This window comes from Cnephaeus nilssonii, assembly GCF_951640355.1.
Source record: "Cnephaeus nilssonii genome assembly, chromosome: 1".
Lineage (NCBI taxonomy): Eukaryota > Metazoa > Chordata > Mammalia > Chiroptera > Vespertilionidae > Cnephaeus > Cnephaeus nilssonii.
In genome coordinates, this window is record NC_137072.1 from 48,267,561 (window position 1) to 48,288,397 (window position 20,837).

Consider the following 20,837-nt stretch of genomic DNA (forward strand, 5'->3'; position numbering starts at 1 on the left):
TCCAGGTGGACAGAGGAAAATTAATGGAAGAACTATATCTTCTAAGTATTCAATACATCCAAATATTCAGTAAAATTGTAATAGAAATAATCTCCATTTTATTTCTAACACCCTTTCTATGTCCATTACACTCTTTCAGCACTTAATAAGTATTCGTTGAATCTTCTTTCCTCCTCTTCAAAATTTTACTCTTATCCTAGTTTAAGTAATGTTTCCAACTCTACCATGGACTATGCAGAGGCTTTTCAATGTTTCTCCTCCAATTTTATGTCTGTCTATTCACCAAGACCATAAATGCAAGAGTCCTTATGTCACTTCCTGCCTGAAACTTTCCCATGGTGCCTTGCTCTGCCAAAGCAGGTGGGAGTGTGGAGTGGGAGTATATATTCACAATCTGAGGCCCATTCTCCTGCCCATTCTCCCACTCCCATTTTTGCCCTTTATGTCTTAGCAACACTGGATTACTAGTTGTACCCCATTAAGATATATCATTTTTTACCTCCATTTCTTTATGCTGTCTCCTCTACATGTGTGTAACTTGCCCTTCACCAAAGTAATGAAAGACATAGTGTGTTTGAAAAAGGGAAATTAAACATATCTGTTTTTCTCTTGGAAAAATGAACTGAATCAAACATGATTTATTTTCTTTTTTGAAGGGATGTTATTGGCTGGTTTTACCATTAGGAATGCTCCATATATCAGTGAGCACGTCCATATTAGTAGTGAGTGGTCTTCAACTGTAAGAAATATTGCCCTTACCCTTATCCTAATAAAAGCTGGACTTGGACTCGATATACAGGTAGATTTCCCATTGTACCGTGAGTAAAGATACTTTAAATATTAGAGGCTGGTAGAAAAGAAAAAGAGGATGAATTTTTGTTAATAGCTATTTCAAGTGGAATCTGTAAGCACAACTAAGATAAAGAACAAAAACTTGCAGAAATATCGGGACCTTAATTTATACTTCTTGTCATTATTACTGATATGAAGAGACATTACTGTGATGTAAGATCTCCATTAGAGATAGCTTTTAATTATTTGCATAGAGATAAATGGCCCTTATCCAGCATTTGTATTATTTGGGAGTTGTGGCTCTTCATTGGAGAACTATTTGCTTTTTAGTTAACAAAGGATAAAGTACCCTATAAAAGGTTTTTGCTTTTGTTTCTTTTGTTTTTTTTTCAGAGAGATTAAAAATTTCAATAATATTTTTGTTTTATGACTTTTCCCTGTTAAAGTATGTCCCTGATTATTTTTGCATTATTGTAAAAGCTAATCTTCTATAACATTTTCTAAAATATTATTATCTAGGGGTCACAAATCTATTTGGGTTTTAAAAAGATTCACATAATAGCTTCTCAAATAAATGTGACAAATATATAAGTTTAGTGGTAATATCTCAGGAGTATAAATATAGACAGTGCTAATTTATTGTTCTCCAATAGAAAGTTTAAACCAATGAAAAAATTTATTGTACTCCCTTTTAGTTAATTATGCAGCTTTTAAGTTATTTTCTTTTTTATCATGTTGATATTTTCTATTTACAATTATTACGTTAATCAAATAGTTCATTTCTGAAAGTCAGCTGATGGATATAAACCTATACTTGCTTTATACTATTTACTAGGAAGATTAAGGGAGATAGAACTAGTTATTTAAGTACAGAGAAATTGATCTTTTGTAACAATTAAAATACAACAGTGTTTGACCCTAGCCAGGTAGCTCAGTTGGTTAGAGCATCCTCTTGCTATGCCAAGGTTGCTGATTCGATTTCTGGTCAGGGCACATACAAGAATCAACCAATGAATGTATAAATGAGTGGATCAACAAGTCGATCTCGCTCTCAAATCAAGTAAAAATAAATTTGATAAAATGTGCAATGGTTTGTAATCCAATCTATCATGACATATAAAATGATCTATTAACATTTCAAGCCCAGGAACAATCAGGAAGATTTAATTTAGTCAAAGACTATATATTTTAAATTTTTCTTAAATAATTTTCTTGCTGGCCATTATAAATTTGTCTAAATATGACTGTGCTTATATTTCAGGCTTTGAAGCGTTTGAAGAATGTTTGTTTAAGATTGTCCTTTGGTCCATGCCTCATGGAGGCATGTTCAACTGCTGTTATTTCCCACTTCCTTTTGAATTTTCCCTGGCAATGGGGATTTCTTTTAGGGTAATTTTTTTCTCATTTTTTCCCTATGAATATATTTAGTTAAGGATGTTTGTTTTTAAAGTATTGATATATTCAGAATATTGCATAGACAAGCTTCTCATTAGGATTATTTTCACAGTGGTAGAATACCATGGAAATTAGTAGGTCAGAAGCAGTCATGTTCTAAAATTACCATATCCTTGACAAGCATGTATAGTCCCTAAGTGTCTAATCCTATCTAATAAAAGAGCAATAAGCAAATTAACCATCACTCTGCCACACCGATAAGCCACGCCCACCAGCCAATCAGGAGCAAGTATGCAAATTAACCCCAACCAAGATGGCTGTGGCCACAGAGCAAGCAGGAGGCTTGGGTTTCCCTGTCAATGGAGGAAGCCAAACTTTCCACACACCCTGGAGGGCCCAGGCCTCCACTCAAGGCTACAAAGTTTCAATTATAGAAGATAAATAAATCCCAACAAAAATGGCAGTAGCCACGGAGCGAGCAGGAGGCTTGGCTCCACTCCAGGCTACAAAGTTTAAATTATAGAAGATAAATAAATCCAGATACCAGGGCCTTCGCTTGGGTCACCGGGGGGCGTGGCCAGCCTGCAAACCACCACAGGCCCCTCGAGCAGGCTGCCCTACTCCCCAAGGAAACCCCCATCCGGATCCAGGACACCCTTCAGGGCAAACCAGCTGGCCCCCACCAGTGCACCAGGCCTCTATCCTATCTAATAAAAGAGTAATATGCAGATTGACTGTCACTCCAACACACAAGATGGCTGCCCCTATGTGGTCAAAGATCCTGTCTCCATGTGGACACAAGATGGCCACCACAAGATGGCCAGCATGGGAGGGCAATTGGGAAGGACCAGGCCTGCAAGGGAGGGCAGTTGGAGGCGATCAAGCCTGCAGAGGAGGGCAGTTAGGGGTAACCAGGCCAGCAGAGGAGGGCAGTGGTGGGCGATCAGGCCAGCAGGGGAGGGCAGTTGGGATCAGGCTGGCAGAGGAAGGAAGTTGTGGGTGACCAGGCCTGCAGGGAAGGGCAGTTGGGAGGGACCCAGGCCTGCATGGGAGAGCAGTGGGGGGGACCAGGCCTGCAGGGAAGGGCAGTTAGGGGCAAACAGGCTGGCAGGGGAGCAGTTAGGCATCAATCAGGCTGGCAGGGGAGTGGCTAGGGGGTGATCAGGCTGGCAGGCAGAAGCAGTTAGGGGCAATCAGGAAGGCAGGCAGGTGAGCAATTGGGAGCCAGCAGTCCTGGATTGTGAGAGGGATGTCCCAGATTGGAGAAGGTGCAGGCTGGGCTCAGGGACACACATCCCCGTGCACGAATTTCGTGCACCGGGCCTCTAGTGTTAACCTTTTGCACTCGGATGTTGAGTGTGACTCGACACGGTTAGCATTAGAATAAAGAAATCGAGAAAAGAGCGAGTGCAAAGGGTTAATATAATTCACTTCATCGAATTATTCATTCTCTCATATATTGTAATCTTTCTATGTTTTTGATCTAATGGCCTCTTCCTTATACTCCACATGTGAGAGAATTTGTATAAAGATAGATATTATAAGCAAAAAATACTCTTCTCTAGATCCAGTGTCCCATCTATTATTTTCCACCATCCATTTTCCTTCATGTCCAAATCCTTCAGAATAATAGTCTACAACCCCTATCTCTGGATCCTAAACTTCTCTTCATTTTTCCATCCATTTAACTTTTGCCTCCACATATCCATTCCAGTGAAACCTATAGCAAAGTTAACCCATTATATACATACTGCCAAATTTAATGAATCTTATAAATTAAATTTTATTATTTTTAAAAAGCCTTTTGAGCGTGCCTTCAAATCCTACTGTCCATTCCCCTACCCAAAATGACAACTCTTATGAGTTTATATCATTCTAGGCTTCTAAATCTTCACGGAGAAAGGAGTATAATTTTGTATATTTTTGTATGTCATATCTTCTATCTATGACTATCCTGTTCATACATATCTTTTGTCCATTTTTCTATTCAGTTATTTTTCTTTTTCATTCATTATATCAAATCTTTGTGTGTTATAGGAATTGCAAATATCTTGTCCCAGTGCACCACTAGATGTTTAACTTTGCTTATAATAACTTTTAAATCTAAAAATATTTTATTCCTTCCAACAATAGAATGTTCACTGCATAAAACCATTCAATTGACCTTGAGAGAAAAAAAGAGGGAGTCAGAATATAGCTGCTTTTGATATACCAAAGGGTTTTAAATGTAATAATTTTAATAATATTTCCCTTTATGTTTTTTTAAATTTCTTTATTGATTAAGGTGTTACATATGTGTCCTTATTTCCCCATTACCCTCCTTACTCCCCCTCATGCCCTCACCCCCCTGTTGTCTGTGTCCATTGGTTAGGCTTATATGCATGCATACACGTCCTTTGGTTGATCTCCCTCCCTTACCCCCACCCTCCCCTACCTTCCCTTTGAGGTTTATTGGTCTGATCGATGTTTCTCGGTCTCTGGATCTATTTTTTGTTCATCAGTTTATGTTGTTCATTATATTCCATAAATGAGTGAGATCATGTGATATTTATCTTTCGCTGACTGGCTTATTTCACTTAGCATAATGCTCTCCAGATCCATCCATGCTGTTGCAAATGGTAAGAATTCCTTTTTTATAGCAGCATAGTATTCCATTGTGTAGATGTACCACAGTTTTCTAATCCACTCATCTGCTAATGGGCATTTAGGCTGTTTCCAAATCTTACTATTATAAATTGTGCTGCTATGAACATAGGGGTGCATATATCCTTTCTAATTGGTGCTTCTAGTTTCTTGGGATATATTCCCTAGAAGTGGGATCACTGGGTCAAATGGGAGTTCCATTTTTAGTTTTTTGAGGAAACTCCATACTGTTTTCCACAGTGGCTGCACCAGTCTGCATTCCCACCAGCAGTGCACGAGGGTTCCTTTTTCTCCGCATCCTCGTCAACACTTGTCATTTGTTGATTTGTTGGTGATAGCCATTCTGACAGGTGTGAGATGGTACCTCATTGTCGTTTTGATTTGCATCTCTGGGATGATTTGTGACTTTCAGCATGTTTTCATATGCCTCTTGGCCTTCCTTCTGTCTTCTTTCTAAAAGTATCTATTCGTTGCCCATTTTTTTAATGTGTTGTTTATCTTCCTTTTGTTAAGTTGTATGAGTTCCCTGTAAATGTTGGAGATTAAGCTCTTATCAGTGATAACATTGGCAAATATGTTCTCCCATGCAGTGGGCTTTCTTGTTGTTTTGTTGATAGTTTCTTTTGCTGTGCAGAAGCTTTTTATTTTGATGTAGTCCCATTTGTTTATTTTCTCTTTAGTTTCCATTGCCCTGGGAGCAATATCAGTGAAGAAATTGCTTCAGCATATGTCTGAGATTTCTCTGCCTGTGGATTCCTCTAATATTTTTATGGTTTCCCGTCTTATGTTTAAGTCCTTTATCCATTTTAAGTTTATTTTTTTGTATGGTGTAAGTTGGTGGTCTAGTTTCATCTTTTTGCATGTATCTGTCCAATTTTCCCAACACCATTTATTGAAGAAACTGTCTTGACTCCATTGTATGCTCTTGCCTCCTTTGTGGAATATTACTTGGGAATAGTGGTTTGAGTTGATTTCTGGGTTCTCTATTCTATTCCCTTGATCTATATGTCTGTTCTTGTGCCAGTACCAGGCAGTTTTGAGAACAGTGGCTTTGTAATACAGCTTGATATCTGGTATTCATATCCCACCTACTTTGTTCTTTCTAAGGATTGCTGCAGCTATTCAGGGTCATTTTTTATTCCAGATGAATTTTTGGAAAGTTTGTTCTATGTCTGTGAAATATGCCGTTGGTATTTTAATATGGGATTGTATTGAATCTATAGATTGCTTTGGGTAGTATGGACATTTTAATGATGTTGTTTCTACCAATCCATGAACACATTATGTTCTTCCATCTGTTTATGTCTTCCTCTATCTCTTTTTTCAGTGTCCTGTAGTTTTCCGCGTATGGGTCTTTTACCTCCTTAGTTAAGTTTATTCCTAGGTATCTTAATTTTTTTGGTGCAATGGTAAATGGTATTGCTTTTTTAGTCTCTCTTTCTGTAAGTTCATTATTGGTGTATAGAAATGCCATGGATTTCTTGGCGTTAATTCTGTATCCTGCTACATTGCCTAATTCATTTATTAAGTCTAATAGTTTTTTGATGGAGTCTTTAGGGTTTTCTATGTACAGTATCATGTCATCTGTGAATAAAAAAAGTTTTACTTCTTTTTTTCCAATTTGTATGCCTTTTATTTCTTCTTCTTGTCTGATTGCAATGGCTAGTACTTTCAGTACTATGTTGAACAGGAGTGGTGAGAGTGGGCATGACTCATTCAGAAGTTCCTTCTTGCCCCTAGTTATAAATATATATGTTCCTCTCTATTTTATTCTTATTACTTTTACTAGCTCTATTTTTTAAATTCTTTAAAACAACTAGAATTTATTATGTTTGGGGATCTAGCTACATTCTTTTCCACATGAATAGGTAATGTCTCAACACCATTTATAGAAAGGTTTTTTCTTCCCACACTGATTTTAAATGTCAATTTTATCCTGTAACAAATCCCATAAATTTGTTTCTATACTTTGTATTCTATTTTCTTCCAATCTATTTTGTCTTATTTCTGTGTCACTATTACACACGTTTAACCATTTTTCTTCACACAAAAATATGTCGTTTTTACATTGACTGGGTTTTTCATTCTAAGCTCTTATTCTCCCAAATGAATTTTAGAATCACTTGTTTAAGTTAAATGAAAAATCCTGAAAGGATTTTAATTGGCATAGAACTGAATTAATAAGTTAATTGGAAGGATATATGACATCTTTATAATATTAAAGCTTTTACACAAAAATGTGAAATGTTTCTTCAATTATTCAGGTGTTATCTTAAGTACAACAGTGTTTATGCTTTTTATAAAGGCCTAGACTATTTCATAATTTAGGTATTTTGTGTTAATTGATGTTGTAGATGAAATATTTTTCATAACATTTTCTAATTACTTTTTTAGCTATATGAAGTTACCAATTTTTAAAATCACTTTCATTGAGGAATAATTTACATACAATAAAATGAGCACCCATTTTCACTGAACATTTCAGTGAGTTTTGACAAGTTTATATCCCTGTGTAACCACCTGCCAATTGAGGTACAACACAGTTTCATTACCCCATAAAAATCACATGTGCCACCCCAGTCAATTGCATCCTGACCCAGGCAAACCATAATCTATTTTCTGTCATAGTAAATTAGATTTTTTTTATCATTTTAAGTGAATGTAATTATATAGTATTTACTCTTTTGTTTCTGGCTTCTTTTGGTCAGCAAGTTGTTTTTGAGATGCATTCATATTATGGCCAGTAGTTCATTCCATTTTATCACAGAGTAGTATTTCATTGTATGAATATACCACCAACTTTATTCATTCACTTGTTGGTGGATATTGGAATTGTTTCAAGTTTGGAGCTATTACAAATAAAGTTATAAACTTTTGCATTCAAGTCTTTGGTTGGGCATTTGTTTTCATTTCTTAGGGAAATACTTAGGAGTAGAATAGATAGGTCATATGGTAAGATAATGTTGAATTTTATTTAAAAACTGCCAAATAGCTTTTCAAAGTATGTTGTATTTTATATTCCCACCAACAATGTATGAAATTTCAGGCCATCCATATCTTCTCCAATACTTGGTAGTTTCTGTCTGTTTAATTTTAGCAGTTTTTACTGGGTATGTAGTGCTATTAGATTGTGGTTTTATCATTTTTCTTTAAATCTGGAAAAATTTCAGCCATTTATTCTTAAATATTTTGTCACCTTCTCTTTTTCTTCTAGGACAATTGCACATGTTTTAGCTGCTTAATATTATTCTCTACTAGAGGCCCGGTGCATGGATTCATGCACTGGTGGGGGGCGTGGCCTGCGGGGATCTGCCCGCTGCAGGAGTAGCTGCTCATCCCAGTCAGCTGAGTCGCTGTGGACCCACCCTCTGAGTGGCTGCTCCCGCTATGGGAGCACCACTCATCCCAGTCTCATAACTTGAGTTCTGATTTTGTCACTATCCATCCAGTTAATGCTTACTATTAAATGTTTATTGTATATACTACACCAGAAATATAGAAATTTTTTTGAAAGTAAACTTTATTTTCTTTATTTTTATTATTTTTAATCTTCACCCGAGGATATTTTTTTCATTGATTTTTTTTTTCTTTTTCTAGAGAAAGTGGGAGGGAGAGGGAGAGAGAGAGAGAAACATCAATGTGAAAGACACACATTGATTGGTTGCCTCCTGCATATACCCTTACCAGGGCCAGGGAATTTGCATCTGAGGTACATGCCCTTGACCAGAATCAAACCCAGAACCCTTCAGTCCATGGGCAAGTGCTCTATCTCCTGAGCCAAACCAGCTAGGGCAGAAATGTAGAGATTTGTAAGACATAACCCTGTCCTGAAAAAATTCAGTCTCTCCAGGATTACAGGCAGGCAATAGCTAACTGTCATACAGTGTGATAACTGCTATGATAGAATTATCTGTAAAATCCTACAAGAGCAGTAAAATTCCTCTAGTTGTGAGGGATGTAAGAAACTATCTCAAAGATATTTAAGCCAGGCCTTGAAAGATGTGAAAAATTAGTTGGGGACAGAATAATAAACATGAATAAAGGAGGCATTGTCTCTATGCCCCCAAAATAGAGATTTTCATGAACACAGAGAAGTATGAATGAATTATGTGTATTTGGAGAATGATGAGATATTATAGACAGTCCTCGAGTTACGTCGGACTCAACATATGTTGTTTTGTTGTTACTTCGCCATCTCCCATTTATTTATTTTTAAAAAAAAGTTCCATCATTTCGACGTACGTACATATGTGCTTTATGTTTTTTATTATTTATTTACCACAAGTAAAGGTCAAGAATTGTTATCTTTTAAATTTTTTTACTGTTGCCCTTCATTACTGCTATGTATGTGCTCCATGTGAGTGACATAGGTGCTTATGTAGGTGAGTTCCAACTTAACGGCGAAAACCGTGTTACGTCGCACTGTAGGAACAGATCTCCGATGTAACCCAAGGACCTACTGTATATAGTTTGGTTAAAACATTACATATGTCATAGAAGGAGAGGTAAGAGAAGAAGCTACATATATGGTTGGAGCCAAATTGTAAGAGGTCTTACACACTGAGTGGCCAGATTATTATGATTTCTGAATGCATAATAATCTGGCCACTCAGTATATATATATATATGTGTGTGTGTGTGTGTGTGTGTGTGTGTGTGTGTGTGTGTGTGTGTATTAGAGGCCCGGTGCATGAATTCATGCATGGGTGGGGTCTGGGCAGCCTGGCCAGGGGGAGGGGACACATGGGCTAGCCTTCCTTGCTGGTCCAACTCCTGGTCGAGGGGATAATTTGCATATTAGCCTTTTATTATATAGGATATACACTGAGTGGCCAGATTATTACGCGTTCAGAGATCATAATAATCTGGCCACTCAGTGTATACTAGGCTGATGTTGTTGGGTTTTTAAGCAGGCAAACATACTTAGTCTGCATTCTACAAAGATATTTGATAGAATATAGGATTAAGTGGAGAGAAGTTGAGTCTGGAGGTGGGTATTTTAGTTTGAAAACTCTTCATAAAAGATACCAATAAGTTAATGAGTACCTCATAATAAAGTAGTAGTGACTTTAGAATACAGGGGATTCAAAATATAATTCAGAGTATTTTAAAAATCCTCATCTGAGGATATGTGTATAGATTTGAGAGAGAGAGGAAGGAAGAGAGAGAGATAAAGATGTTAGAGAAACATCGATTGGTTGCTTCCTGTGAGCACCCTGATTGGAATTGAACCTGCAACCTGGCCAGGGCAAATTGATGGGATTTAATAACTGATCAATAATGAGAAAGTACATCTAAAATCAAGGAAGATTTTGAAGTTTTTTCTTTGGAATCTGTGTGTGTGTGTATGTGTGTGTGTGTGTGTGTGTGTATATATATATATATATTTTTTTTTGTAAGATGGAAGTATTGCTACTCCAGCTTTTTTCTCATGACCATTTGCCTGAAAAAGTTTTTTTCATCTCTTCACTATCAATCTGTGTGAGTCTCTTTTTCTGAGGCGGGTTTCTTGTAGACAGCAAATTAATGGGTTATGTTTTCTTATTTTTCAGCTACCCTGTCTTTTGATTGGAGCATTTAATCGATTTACATTTAAGGTTATTGATAGGTACTTGTTAGTTGCCATTTTTATTCTTTATGCCTGTGTTCCTTCTTCCCTTTCTATTTCTTCTTTTTTACAGTAGTCCCTTTAGCATTTCTTGCATTGCTGTCTTGGTGGTCATAAACTCCCTTAGCCTTTCTTTGTCTGTGAAGCTCCTGATTTCACCTTCAATTTTTAATGATAGCCTTGATGGGTATAGTATTCTCAGCATCATCCCTTCTAGCCTGATGTGTTTCTGTTGAGAAATCAGTTGATAGTCTAATGGGAGATCCCTTGTAGGCAACTTTCTGTCTCTCTCTGGCAGCCTTTAAGATTCTTACGTTGTCGTTGATATTTAGCAATTTAATTATGCTGTGTCTTGGTGTCAAGTCTTTTTGAATTCATCTTGTTGGCACTCTTTGTGTTTCTTGGACTTGTGTGACTTTTTTCTTCCCAAAATCAGGGAAGTTCTGTCATTATTTCTTCAAACAAGTTTTCTATTCCTTGCTCACCTTCCTCTTCTTCTGGCACCCCTATTATGCGGATATTGTTTCATTTCATATTGTCCCAAAGGTCCCTTAGGCTCTCCTCCTGCTTTTTACGGTGTGTTTTTATTCCAGTTGCTGCTCTGCTTGGGTGTTTTTTTCTACCTTGTCTTCTAACTTGCTGATGCAGTCCTTAGCTTCTAGTCTACTGTTGAAACTTTTCATTTTGTTCTTTATTACAGCTATGTCATTCTTCATTTACTCTTGATTCTTACACATGTTCAATTTGTCTTCCATCCTTTCCAGCATCTTTATAACCATTGCTCTGAATTCTTTCTCTGACAAATTGCTTGCTTCCATTTCATTTATTTCCTTTTCTGGTGATTCCTCCTTTTCTTTCATATAGGGGTTCCTCCTTTTCTTTCATATAGGAGTTCATTCTTTTTCTCCCTGTTTTTGTTGTTTCTTTGTGATTGTTTCTATCTATTAGATCAAACTGCTATGCCACCCACATTTTTTGTTTGTCTTAAATAGATGTTTTGTGGGACCCGGTGGTGCATTCTCTCAGGTCTTCTGGGCTGGGTATTCTAGAGATACCTCCTACTTGAGATATTTGAGTCTCTTGGTATAGTTGGGTCTTGAGTGTTATTGTACCATTCGTGGATGGAGTCTCCTCTCAGGGTGTATATTTATGTGGCTCTCTCTCTACCCTATTGACCAAACAGCAAAAAATACAACTCAACAAGACACAACACAAAGGGAAGAAAATATGAATGTACTCACGACCCTGATAACCCCAAGTGACTAACCAAGAAAAGAGAATTAGGAGAAAGAAAAGAGAGCAAAAATGATATCAAAAAAGGTAAAAAAAAAAAAAAAAAAAAAAAAAAAAAAAAGTCGGAGAGAAAAGAAAAAGGAGCCAAAAGGAAAAAATATTTTTTCATATCCTATCTAATAATAGACAAATATGCAAATTGACCATACCTCCAACACACCCACATGCCCACAAGCCACGCCCACCATCCAATCAGAGCGAGTATGCAAATTAACCCAAACCAAGATGGCTACAGCCACAGAGAGCAAGGTTTCCTAGGTAACAAAGGAAGCCAAGCTTTCCACCTGCCCTTGCCAGGCCTAAGCCTTCACTCAAGCTACAAAGTTTCAATTTTAGAAGGTAAACAAATTCAAACAAATGGTGGCAGAATGGAGCTTGAGAGAGCAGGCCAGGGTTGCCGCCGGCAACAGGGGAAGCAAAGCTTTCCACACACCCGCTTAAGGCAACAAAGTTTCAATTATAACCCCAACACAAATGGCTGCCGGCCTCAGAGGGAGCCCCAGGCTTGGCTCTGCTCCAGGCTACAAAGTTTCAATTGTAGAAGGAAAATAAATTCCAGATACCAGGGCCTCTGCTTGGGTTGCCAGGGGGCGTGGCCGGCCTGCAAACCACCACAGGCCCCTCGCTCAGGCTGCCCCACACCCCAAGGGAACCCCCACCTGATCTGGGACGCTCTTCAGGGCAAACCAGCTGGCCCCCACCCCTGTACCAGGCCTCTATCCTATCTAATAAAAGAGTAATATGCAGATTGATCATCACTGCAACACACAATATAGCTGCCCCCATGTGGTCAAAGATCCTGCCCCCATGTGGACACAAGATGGCCACCACAAGATGGCCAGCAGGAGAGGGCAGTTGGGAGGCACCCAGCCTGCAAGGGAGGGCAGTTGAGAAGGACCAGGCATGCAAGGGAGGGCAGTTGAGAGGGACCAGGCCTGCGAGGGAGGGCAGTTGAGAGGGACCAGGCCTGCAAGGGAGGGCAGTTGGAGGTGATCAACCCTGCAGGAGAGGGCAGTTAGGAGTGACCAGGCTGGCAGAGGAGGGAAGTTGGGGGCAAACAGGCTGGCAGTGGAGTGGTTAGGGGTGATCAGGCTGGCAGGCAGAAGCGGTTAGGGGCAATCAGGAAGGCAGGCAGGCAAGCAGTTGGGAGCCAGCAGTCCTGGATTGTGAGAGGGATGTCCGACTGCCCGTTTAGGCCCGATCCGGGATCGGGCCTAAATGGGCAGTCGGACATCCCTCGAGGGGTCCCAGATTGGAGAGGGTACAGGCTGGGCTGAGGGACAACCCCCCTCCATGCACGAATTTCGTGCACCGGGCCTCTAGTATATGTGTGTGTGTGTGTGTGTGTGTGTGTGTGTGTGTGTATATATATATATATATATATATATATATATATATATATATATATATGAAAACACCATACAAAAAAACAAATAAACAAAAAAAATGAAAACAACAAACACCCAGAAAAAGGGGAGGGGACAGAATCTGTAGAGGCAGGGCTTATATACAAAAAGTAAGATTAAGGAATTGAATGAACAGGAGAAGGACCATAGTTCAGTATAGAGGAGGTAGAAAGAGAATGAGTGATAAGAAGAAAATAAAAATAAGTAAATAAATAAAGCAATTTTTTTAATCTATTCATTTATTTTTGGAAAAGGAGAATAGATGAGAGAGCAGATAGGCTTGAGTTTAGTGAGTGAAACTAATTAAACAATTAGGAGAAGACGAGAGCAAGAGAGGAGAGGAAAAACAAAAGCATAAAACAAATTGACTAGCGAAGAAAGAGAAAAGAGAGGGGTGCATGGACTTGGAGCAGGGGAGAGGAAATTAGATACATGAGTAAGCCAACAGAGATTACAATAATAATACACCTATAAAACAGATAAAGATGATCAACTTTTAACAAGGGGTAAAAAGACAGGAAAGAGCAAAAGCTAAAATAAGAACAGGAGAAAACAGGATGAAAAAGGGAGAGATGGAGAGAAAAGAGTGGGACAAAAAGTAAAAATAAGATAAAATCATAAAATAAATAAAATTTTAAAATTAAATGAAGAAAAAGTAATACAAAAGATAAAACAAAAAATATTAATTTTTAAAGTAAAATATAGAAAATTAAAAAGTGAAGTGTTGTTTGCTTCAGTCTAGTTTTAATGCCCCACGGGGGCTGGTTTAAGACCCCACTATTCTATTCTGTCTGCCACTTCTCAGTTTTCTGTTAGGTAGTCAGCACCATGTTGAAGTTCCAAGCGATCTACTGCTCCTCTGTTTGTATCTATCTCAACAGCCTTGGCTGCAATCAGGCAGGACCAATCTGCCTGCTTTGCCTGTCTGCCTGCTGTCAATCACTCAAATGTCTATTTCTGACAAGGCTTTAGGGGGAGGAGGTACTGTATCGCTTTCTGGCACTGAATGGCCCCTCTTCAGCCCAGTCTCTGATTGCTCTTGGGTGTTATTCAGAGTCTTTGTTTTATTTGTAAAGCTCAAGGTGTAGGCTGGGTGTGGCTGTATTAGATGCATTGAGGCTGCTGGGAGAGCCTGGCGGCTCTTCAGGAGAAAAATGGCTGCTTAGGTTTGGAGGGTCACAAATGTCTCAGTGCCAGATTCCTGGTCACCTCTCCCTGTCCTGCTCTTCTCTACCACCTCTCCCCAGACTCCACAAATCTGCATGTCTACCTGCATGGCAGCCTCGTGTGAGTGTTTCTATTTGAAAGTCCCATTAACCGGGGTTTAATGAGTAAAAGCAAAGACAAAACAAAGGCAAAACAACCACATGACTGCAGGTTTCTCTCCCCCTGGCACCATGTAGCTCAGGCAGCTCTTCAGGCCGCCTTTCTTGGTGCAGCCTCTCATGGCTGTGGACTTAGATCTAGATTCCCCAGCCACCAGCAACCCTGTGGGCTTCCTTTCCACAGTCGGATGTTACACCTGTCCCCAAGGGACACGGACTTGGTGCTGTGCAGCTTCTTTCTGACCCTCTTGGCCCATTGGTTTTGTGTCTCTCTCCAGCCCAGATCTCTAATTCCACCGTTCTCCAGGCGTCCTTCCCAGCTGTGAATTGTCTCACCAGCTGTGCCTAATTTGCCAATTTTGGATGCATGTTATTCAACTTAGTTGCTCCTTCTATCTGATCCAGGACAAGGTGCAGGACATGTCTGCCTATTCAGCCACCATTTTTTCTCCATCAGTTTCTATCATCTCTCCAAGCTAATTTTTTTAAATCAATTAGAGAGCCTCTGTCTCAAAAAGATCCATATAACCAATTTATAATAGAACAATTTTGATTTAGTACTGCTTTTAATTTCACTGTTTAAAATATTATATAGTCATGGTCCTGGCCAGGTAAATCAGTTGGTTAGAGCATCATCTCACAGTTGTGGGTTTGATACCTGGTCAGGGCACATACAGTGATCAACCAATGAATGCATAAATAATTGGAACTACAAGTTGATGTTTCTCTCACTCTCCCTCTCTCTGTCTCTCTGTCTCTCAATATCTCTCTAAAATCAATTTTAAAAAACACTTAAAATATATGTGAGTTTCATTCTTTTTTTTTTTTTTTTTTTACTTTTGCTGGATTAACAATATTTTCTTTGTTCTACTTTGGTTTATTCCTTTAATCTTTAGAAATTAGAAACTCACCCTGGCTGGTGTTGCTCAGTGGTTGGAGCATCATCCTGTAACTGAAAGTTCAAGGGTTTCATTCCTGGTCAGGAAACCTACCCAGGTTGTTCGTTTGATCCCTGGATGGGGTGGGTACCCAAGGCAACTGATAAATGTTTCTCTCTCACAATGATATTTCTCTCTAACATTTTAGTTTCTCTCACTCTCTCTCTCTCCTGCTCCCTTCCTCTCTCTGTAAAGCTCAGTAAACACATATCCTGATTAGAAATTAGAAACTCATCCTCCTAATGATTACCTATAATTTTGGAAAAAACATACTTTAATTCATAGCAAGTTGTCACTTCCCCCACTTCTTTATTTTTTTAAAAAAATTTATTAAGGTATTATATGTGTACATATCTTACCATTGTCCCCCCCACTCCACTCCCATACATGCCCTCACCCCCCAGAGTTTTGCATCCATTGGTTATGCTTATATGCATGCATACAAGTCCTTTGGTTGATCTCTTATCTCCTCCACGTCTCCCTAACTTTCCCCCTGTAATTTGACAGTCTGTTTGATGCTTTACTGTCTCTGTATCTATATTTTTGTTCATCAGTTTATAATGTTCTTTATTATCCATAAATGAGGGAAATCATGTGGTATTTTTCTTTCATTGACTGGCTTATTTCACTTATCATAATGTTCTCCAATTTCATCCAGGTTGCTGCAAATGATGAGAATTCCTTCTTTTTTATGGCAGCATAGTATCCATTGTGTAGATGTACCACAGTTTTCTGATCCAGTCATCTGCTGATAGGAACCTAGGCTGTTTCCAAATCTTAGCTATTGTAAATTGTGCTGCTATGAACATAGGGGTGCATATATCCTTCCTTATTGGTGTTTCTAGTTTCTTCGGATATATCCCCAGGAGTGGGATTACTGGGTCAAATGGGAGTTCCATTTTTAGTTTTTTGAGGAAACTCCATACTGTTCTGCACAGTGGCTGCACCAGTCTGCATTCCCACCACCAGTGCACGAGGGTTCCTTTTTCTCTGCATCCTTTCCAGCATTTGTCGTTTGTTGATTTGTTGATGATAGCCATTCTGACAGGTGTGAGATGGTACCGCATTGTCGTTTTTATTTGCATCTCTCGGATAATTAGTGACTTTGAGCATGTTTTCATGTGTCTCTTGGCCTTCCTTCTGTCTTTTTTTGAAAAGATTCTATTTAGGTCCGTTGCCCATTTTTTTATTGGATCATTTATCTTCCTTTTATTAAGTTGCATAAGCTGCCTGTAGATGTTGGAGATTAAACCTTTATCAGTGATACCATTTGCAAGTATGTTCTCCCATAGAGTGGGCTTTCTTATTGTTTTGTTGATGGTTTCTTTTGCTGTAAAAAAGCTTTTTATTTTGATGTAGTTCCATTCGTTAATTTTCTCTTTAGATTCCATTGCCCTAGGGGCAGTATCAGTGAAGAAGTTCTTTTGGCATATGTCTGAGAATTTGTTGCCTGTGGATTCGTCTAGTATTTTTATGGTTTCTCATCTTATGTTTAAGTCCTGTATCCATTTTGAGTTTATTTTTGTGTATGGTGTAAGTTGGTGATCTAGTTTCATTTTTTTGCATGTATCTGTCCAATTTTCCCAACACCATTTATTGAAAAGACTGTCTTGACTCCATTGTATGTTCATGCCTCCTTTGTCAAATATTAATTGAGCATAGTGGTTTGGGTCGATATCTGGATTCTCTATTCTATTCCATTGATCTATATGTCTGTTCTTGTGCCAGTACCATGCTGTTTTGAGAACAGTGGCTTTGTAATACAGCTTGAGGTCTGGTATTGAGATCCCTCCTACTTTATTCTTCTTTCTCAGGATTGCTGTGGCTATTCGGGGTCTTTTTTTATTCCAGATGAATTTTTGGAGAATTCTTTCTATGTCTGTGAAATATGCTGTTGGTATTTTAATGGGGAGGGCATTGAATCTGTAGATTGCTTTGGGAGTACGGACATTTTAATGATGTTGATTCTACCAATTCAAGAACATGGTATGTTCTTCCATCTGTTTATGTCTTCCTCTATCTCTTTTTTCAGTGTCCTGTAGTTTTCCACATATAGGTCTTTTACCTCCTTAGTTAAGTTTATTCCTAGGTATCTTAGTTTTATGGTGTGATGGTAAATGGGATTGCTTTTTTAGTCTCTCTTTCTGAAAGTTCACTATTGGTGTATAGAAATGCCATAGATTTCTTGGCGTTAATTTTGTATCCTGCTACATTGCCGAATTCATTTATTAAGTCTATTAGTTTTTTGATGGAGTCTTTAGGGTTTTTTATGTACAATATCATGTCATCTGCAAATAAGGACAGCTTTACTTCTTCTTTTCCAATTTGGATGCCTCTTATTTCTTATTCTTGTCTAATTGCAATGGCTAATACTTCCAGTACTATGTCAAACAGGAGTGGTGAGAGTGGGCATCCCTGTCTTGTTCCTGTTCTTAGGGAAATGGTTTTAGTTTTTGCCCATTGAGTATGATGTTTGCTGTGGGTTTATCATATATCACTTTTATGATGTTGAGGTATGATCCTTCTATTCCCACCTTGTTGAGAGTTTTTATCAAGAAAGGGTGTTGGATTTTGTCAAATGCTTTTTCTGCGTCAATTGATATGACTGTGATTTTTATCTCTCAATTTGTTTATGTGATGTATCACATTTATTGATTTGCAGATATTGTACCATCCTTGCATTCCTGGGATAAATCCTACTTGGTCATGGTGTATGATCTTTCTGATGTACTGCTGGAGCCGATTTGCTAGAATTTTGTTGAGGATTTTGGCATCTATGTTCATGAGGGATATTGGCCTGTAATTCTCTTTGATTGTGTTGTCTTTATCTGGTTTTGGTATTAAGGTAATGCTGGCTTCATAGAAGGAGCTTGGAAGTGTTCCTTCCTCTTGAATTTTTTTGAATAGTCTGAGGAGGATAGGTTTTAGTTCTCCCTTGAATGTTTGGTAAAACTCCCGTGTGAAGCCGTCTGGCCCCATGCTTTTGTTCGCCGGAAGCTTTTTGATGACTGCTTCAATTTATTCCATAGTTACTGGCCTATTGAGCTGTTTAGATTCTTCCTGATTGAGTTTGGAAGGTTATATTTTTCTAAGAATATGTCCATTTCCTCCAGGTTGTCCAGTTTGTTGGAATAGAGTAACTGTTCGTAGTATTTTTTAACAATCCTTTGTATTTCGGCAGGGTCTGTTGTTATTTCACCTCTTTCTTTCTTTTTTTAATATATTTTATTGATTTTTTACAGAGAGGAAGGGAGACGGACAGAGAGCCAGAAACATCGATGAGAGAGAAACATCGACCAGCTGCCTCCTGCACACCCCCTACTGGGGATATGCCCACAACCAATGTACATGCCCTTGACCGGAATCGAACCTGGGACCTTTCAGTCCACAGATAGACGCCCTATCCACTGAGCCAAACTGGTTTCGGCTATTTCACCTCTTTCATTTCTGATTTTGTTTATTTGGGTCCTCTCTCTTTGCTTCTTGGTGAGCCTGGCTAGAGGTTCATCAATCTTGTTTATCCTTTCAAAGAACCAGCTCTTGGTTTTGTTGATCTTTTGTATTGTTTCTTTGGTCTCTATGTCATTTATCTCCGCTCTGATCTTTATTATTTCCTTCCTTCTGCTTACACTGGGCTTTTCTTGTTGCTCTCTCTCTCTTTGAGTTGTTGGGTTAGGTAATTTATTACCATTGTTTCTTGTTTTTGCAGTAGGCTTGTAGAGCTATGAACTTCCCTCTCAGGACTGCTTTCGCTGTGTCCCATAGATTTTGGATTGTTGTATTTTCATTGTCATTTGTTGCCATGATGTTTTTTATTTCTTCCTTGATGTCTCTGGTAACCCAGTCATTGTTTAATGGCATGCTGTTTAGTCTCCATGTGTTTGATTTCTTTGGATCGTTTTTATTGTAGTTGATTTCCAATTTTATGCCACTGTGATCTGAGAAGATACTTGATATGATTTGTATCTTCTTGAATTTGGAGAGACTTTGCCTATGTCCTAACATATGGTTTATCTTTGAAAATGACCCATGTGCACTTGAGAAGAATGTATATTCATTGGCTTTGGGGTGAAATGTTCTGAAGATGTCGATTAATTCCATCTGGTCTAGTGAGTCATTTAGGATTGATGTTTCTTTGCTGATTTTTTGTTTAGAGGATTTGTCCAATGGTGATAGTGGGGTATTAAAGTCTCCTACTATGATTGTATTGCTGTCAGTCTCTCCTTTGATATCTTCTAGGAGTTTTTTTATATATATATATTTTATTGATCCTTCACAGAGAGGAAGGGAGAGGGATAGAGAGCTAGAAACATCGATGAGAGAGAGACATCGACCAGCTGCCTCCTGCGCACCCCCCACCAGGGGATGTGCCCGCAACCAATGTACATGCCCTTGACCGGAATCGAACCTGGGACCCTCCAGTCCGCAGACCGACGCTCCATCCACTGAGCCAAACCGGTTTCGGCCAGGAGTCTTTTTTATGTATTTTGGTGCTCCTGTATTGGGTGCATATATGTTTACCTGAGTTATTTCTTCTTGTTGGATTGCTCCCTTTAGTATTATGAAGTGGCCTTCGTTATCGCTTGTTATGTCCTTCACTTTGAGATCTAATTTGTCAGATATAAGTATTGCTTCCCCAGCTTTTTTTCATTTCCGTTTGCCTGGAAAACCTTTTCCCATCCCTTCACTCTCAGTCTGTTTGTGTCTTTTTTTCTGAGTTGGGTTTCCTGTAGACAGCAGATATATGGGTTTTGTTTTCTTATCCAATCCATTACCCTATGTCATTTGATTGGAGCATTCAATCCATTTACATTTAAAGTTATTATTTATAGGTACTTATTTGTCGCCATTTTTATTCTATACCCCTATGTTTCTTCTTTGCTTCCTAGTTCTTTTTTATACAGCAGACCCTTTAGCACTTCTTGCATTGCTGGTTTGGTGGTAATAAATTCCCTTAGTCCTTTTTTGTCTGTGAAGTTCCTGATTTCACCTTCAATTTTGATTGGTAGCCTTGCTGGGTACAGTATTCTTGGATTCAGACCCTTCCTTTGCATGACTTTGTATATTTCATTCCATTCCCTTCTGGCCTGATGTGTTTCTGTTGAGAAATTAGTTGCTAGTCTGATGGGGGTTCCTTTGTAACTTTCTGTCTCTCTCTGGCCGCTTTTAAGATTCTTACTTTGTCGTCGGTGTTTGCCAATTTAATTATAATGTGCCTTGGCGTCGGTCTTTTGGGGTTCATTTTGCTTGGGACTCTGTGAGCTTCTTGGATTTGTGTGGGGGTTTTCTTCCCTATATCGGGGAAGTTTTCTGTCATTATTTCTTCAGACAGGTTTTCTATTCCTTGCTCAGTTTCCTTTCCTTCTGGAACCCCTATTATTTGGATGTTGTTTTGTTTCGTGTTGTCCCAAAGTTCCCTTAGGCTCTCCTCCTGCTT

At 38.7% G+C, this 20,837-nt stretch overlaps 1 protein-coding gene across 1 annotated transcript in view; it reads left to right on the top strand.

The window, feature by feature from the left end:
- Window positions 1–20,837, top strand: part of LOC307102826 (sodium/hydrogen exchanger 9B1-like) — a gene marked incomplete at both ends in the record, with an annotated part of 78,393 nt that overhangs the window by 30,269 nt on the left and 27,287 nt on the right. The window contains 2 exons of the mRNA XM_079776514.1: window positions 657–799; window positions 2,054–2,181. Coding sequence (XP_079632640.1) covers window positions 657–799; window positions 2,054–2,181 — 271 coding nt within the window. The remainder of the gene's footprint in view (window positions 1–656; window positions 800–2,053; window positions 2,182–20,837) is intronic.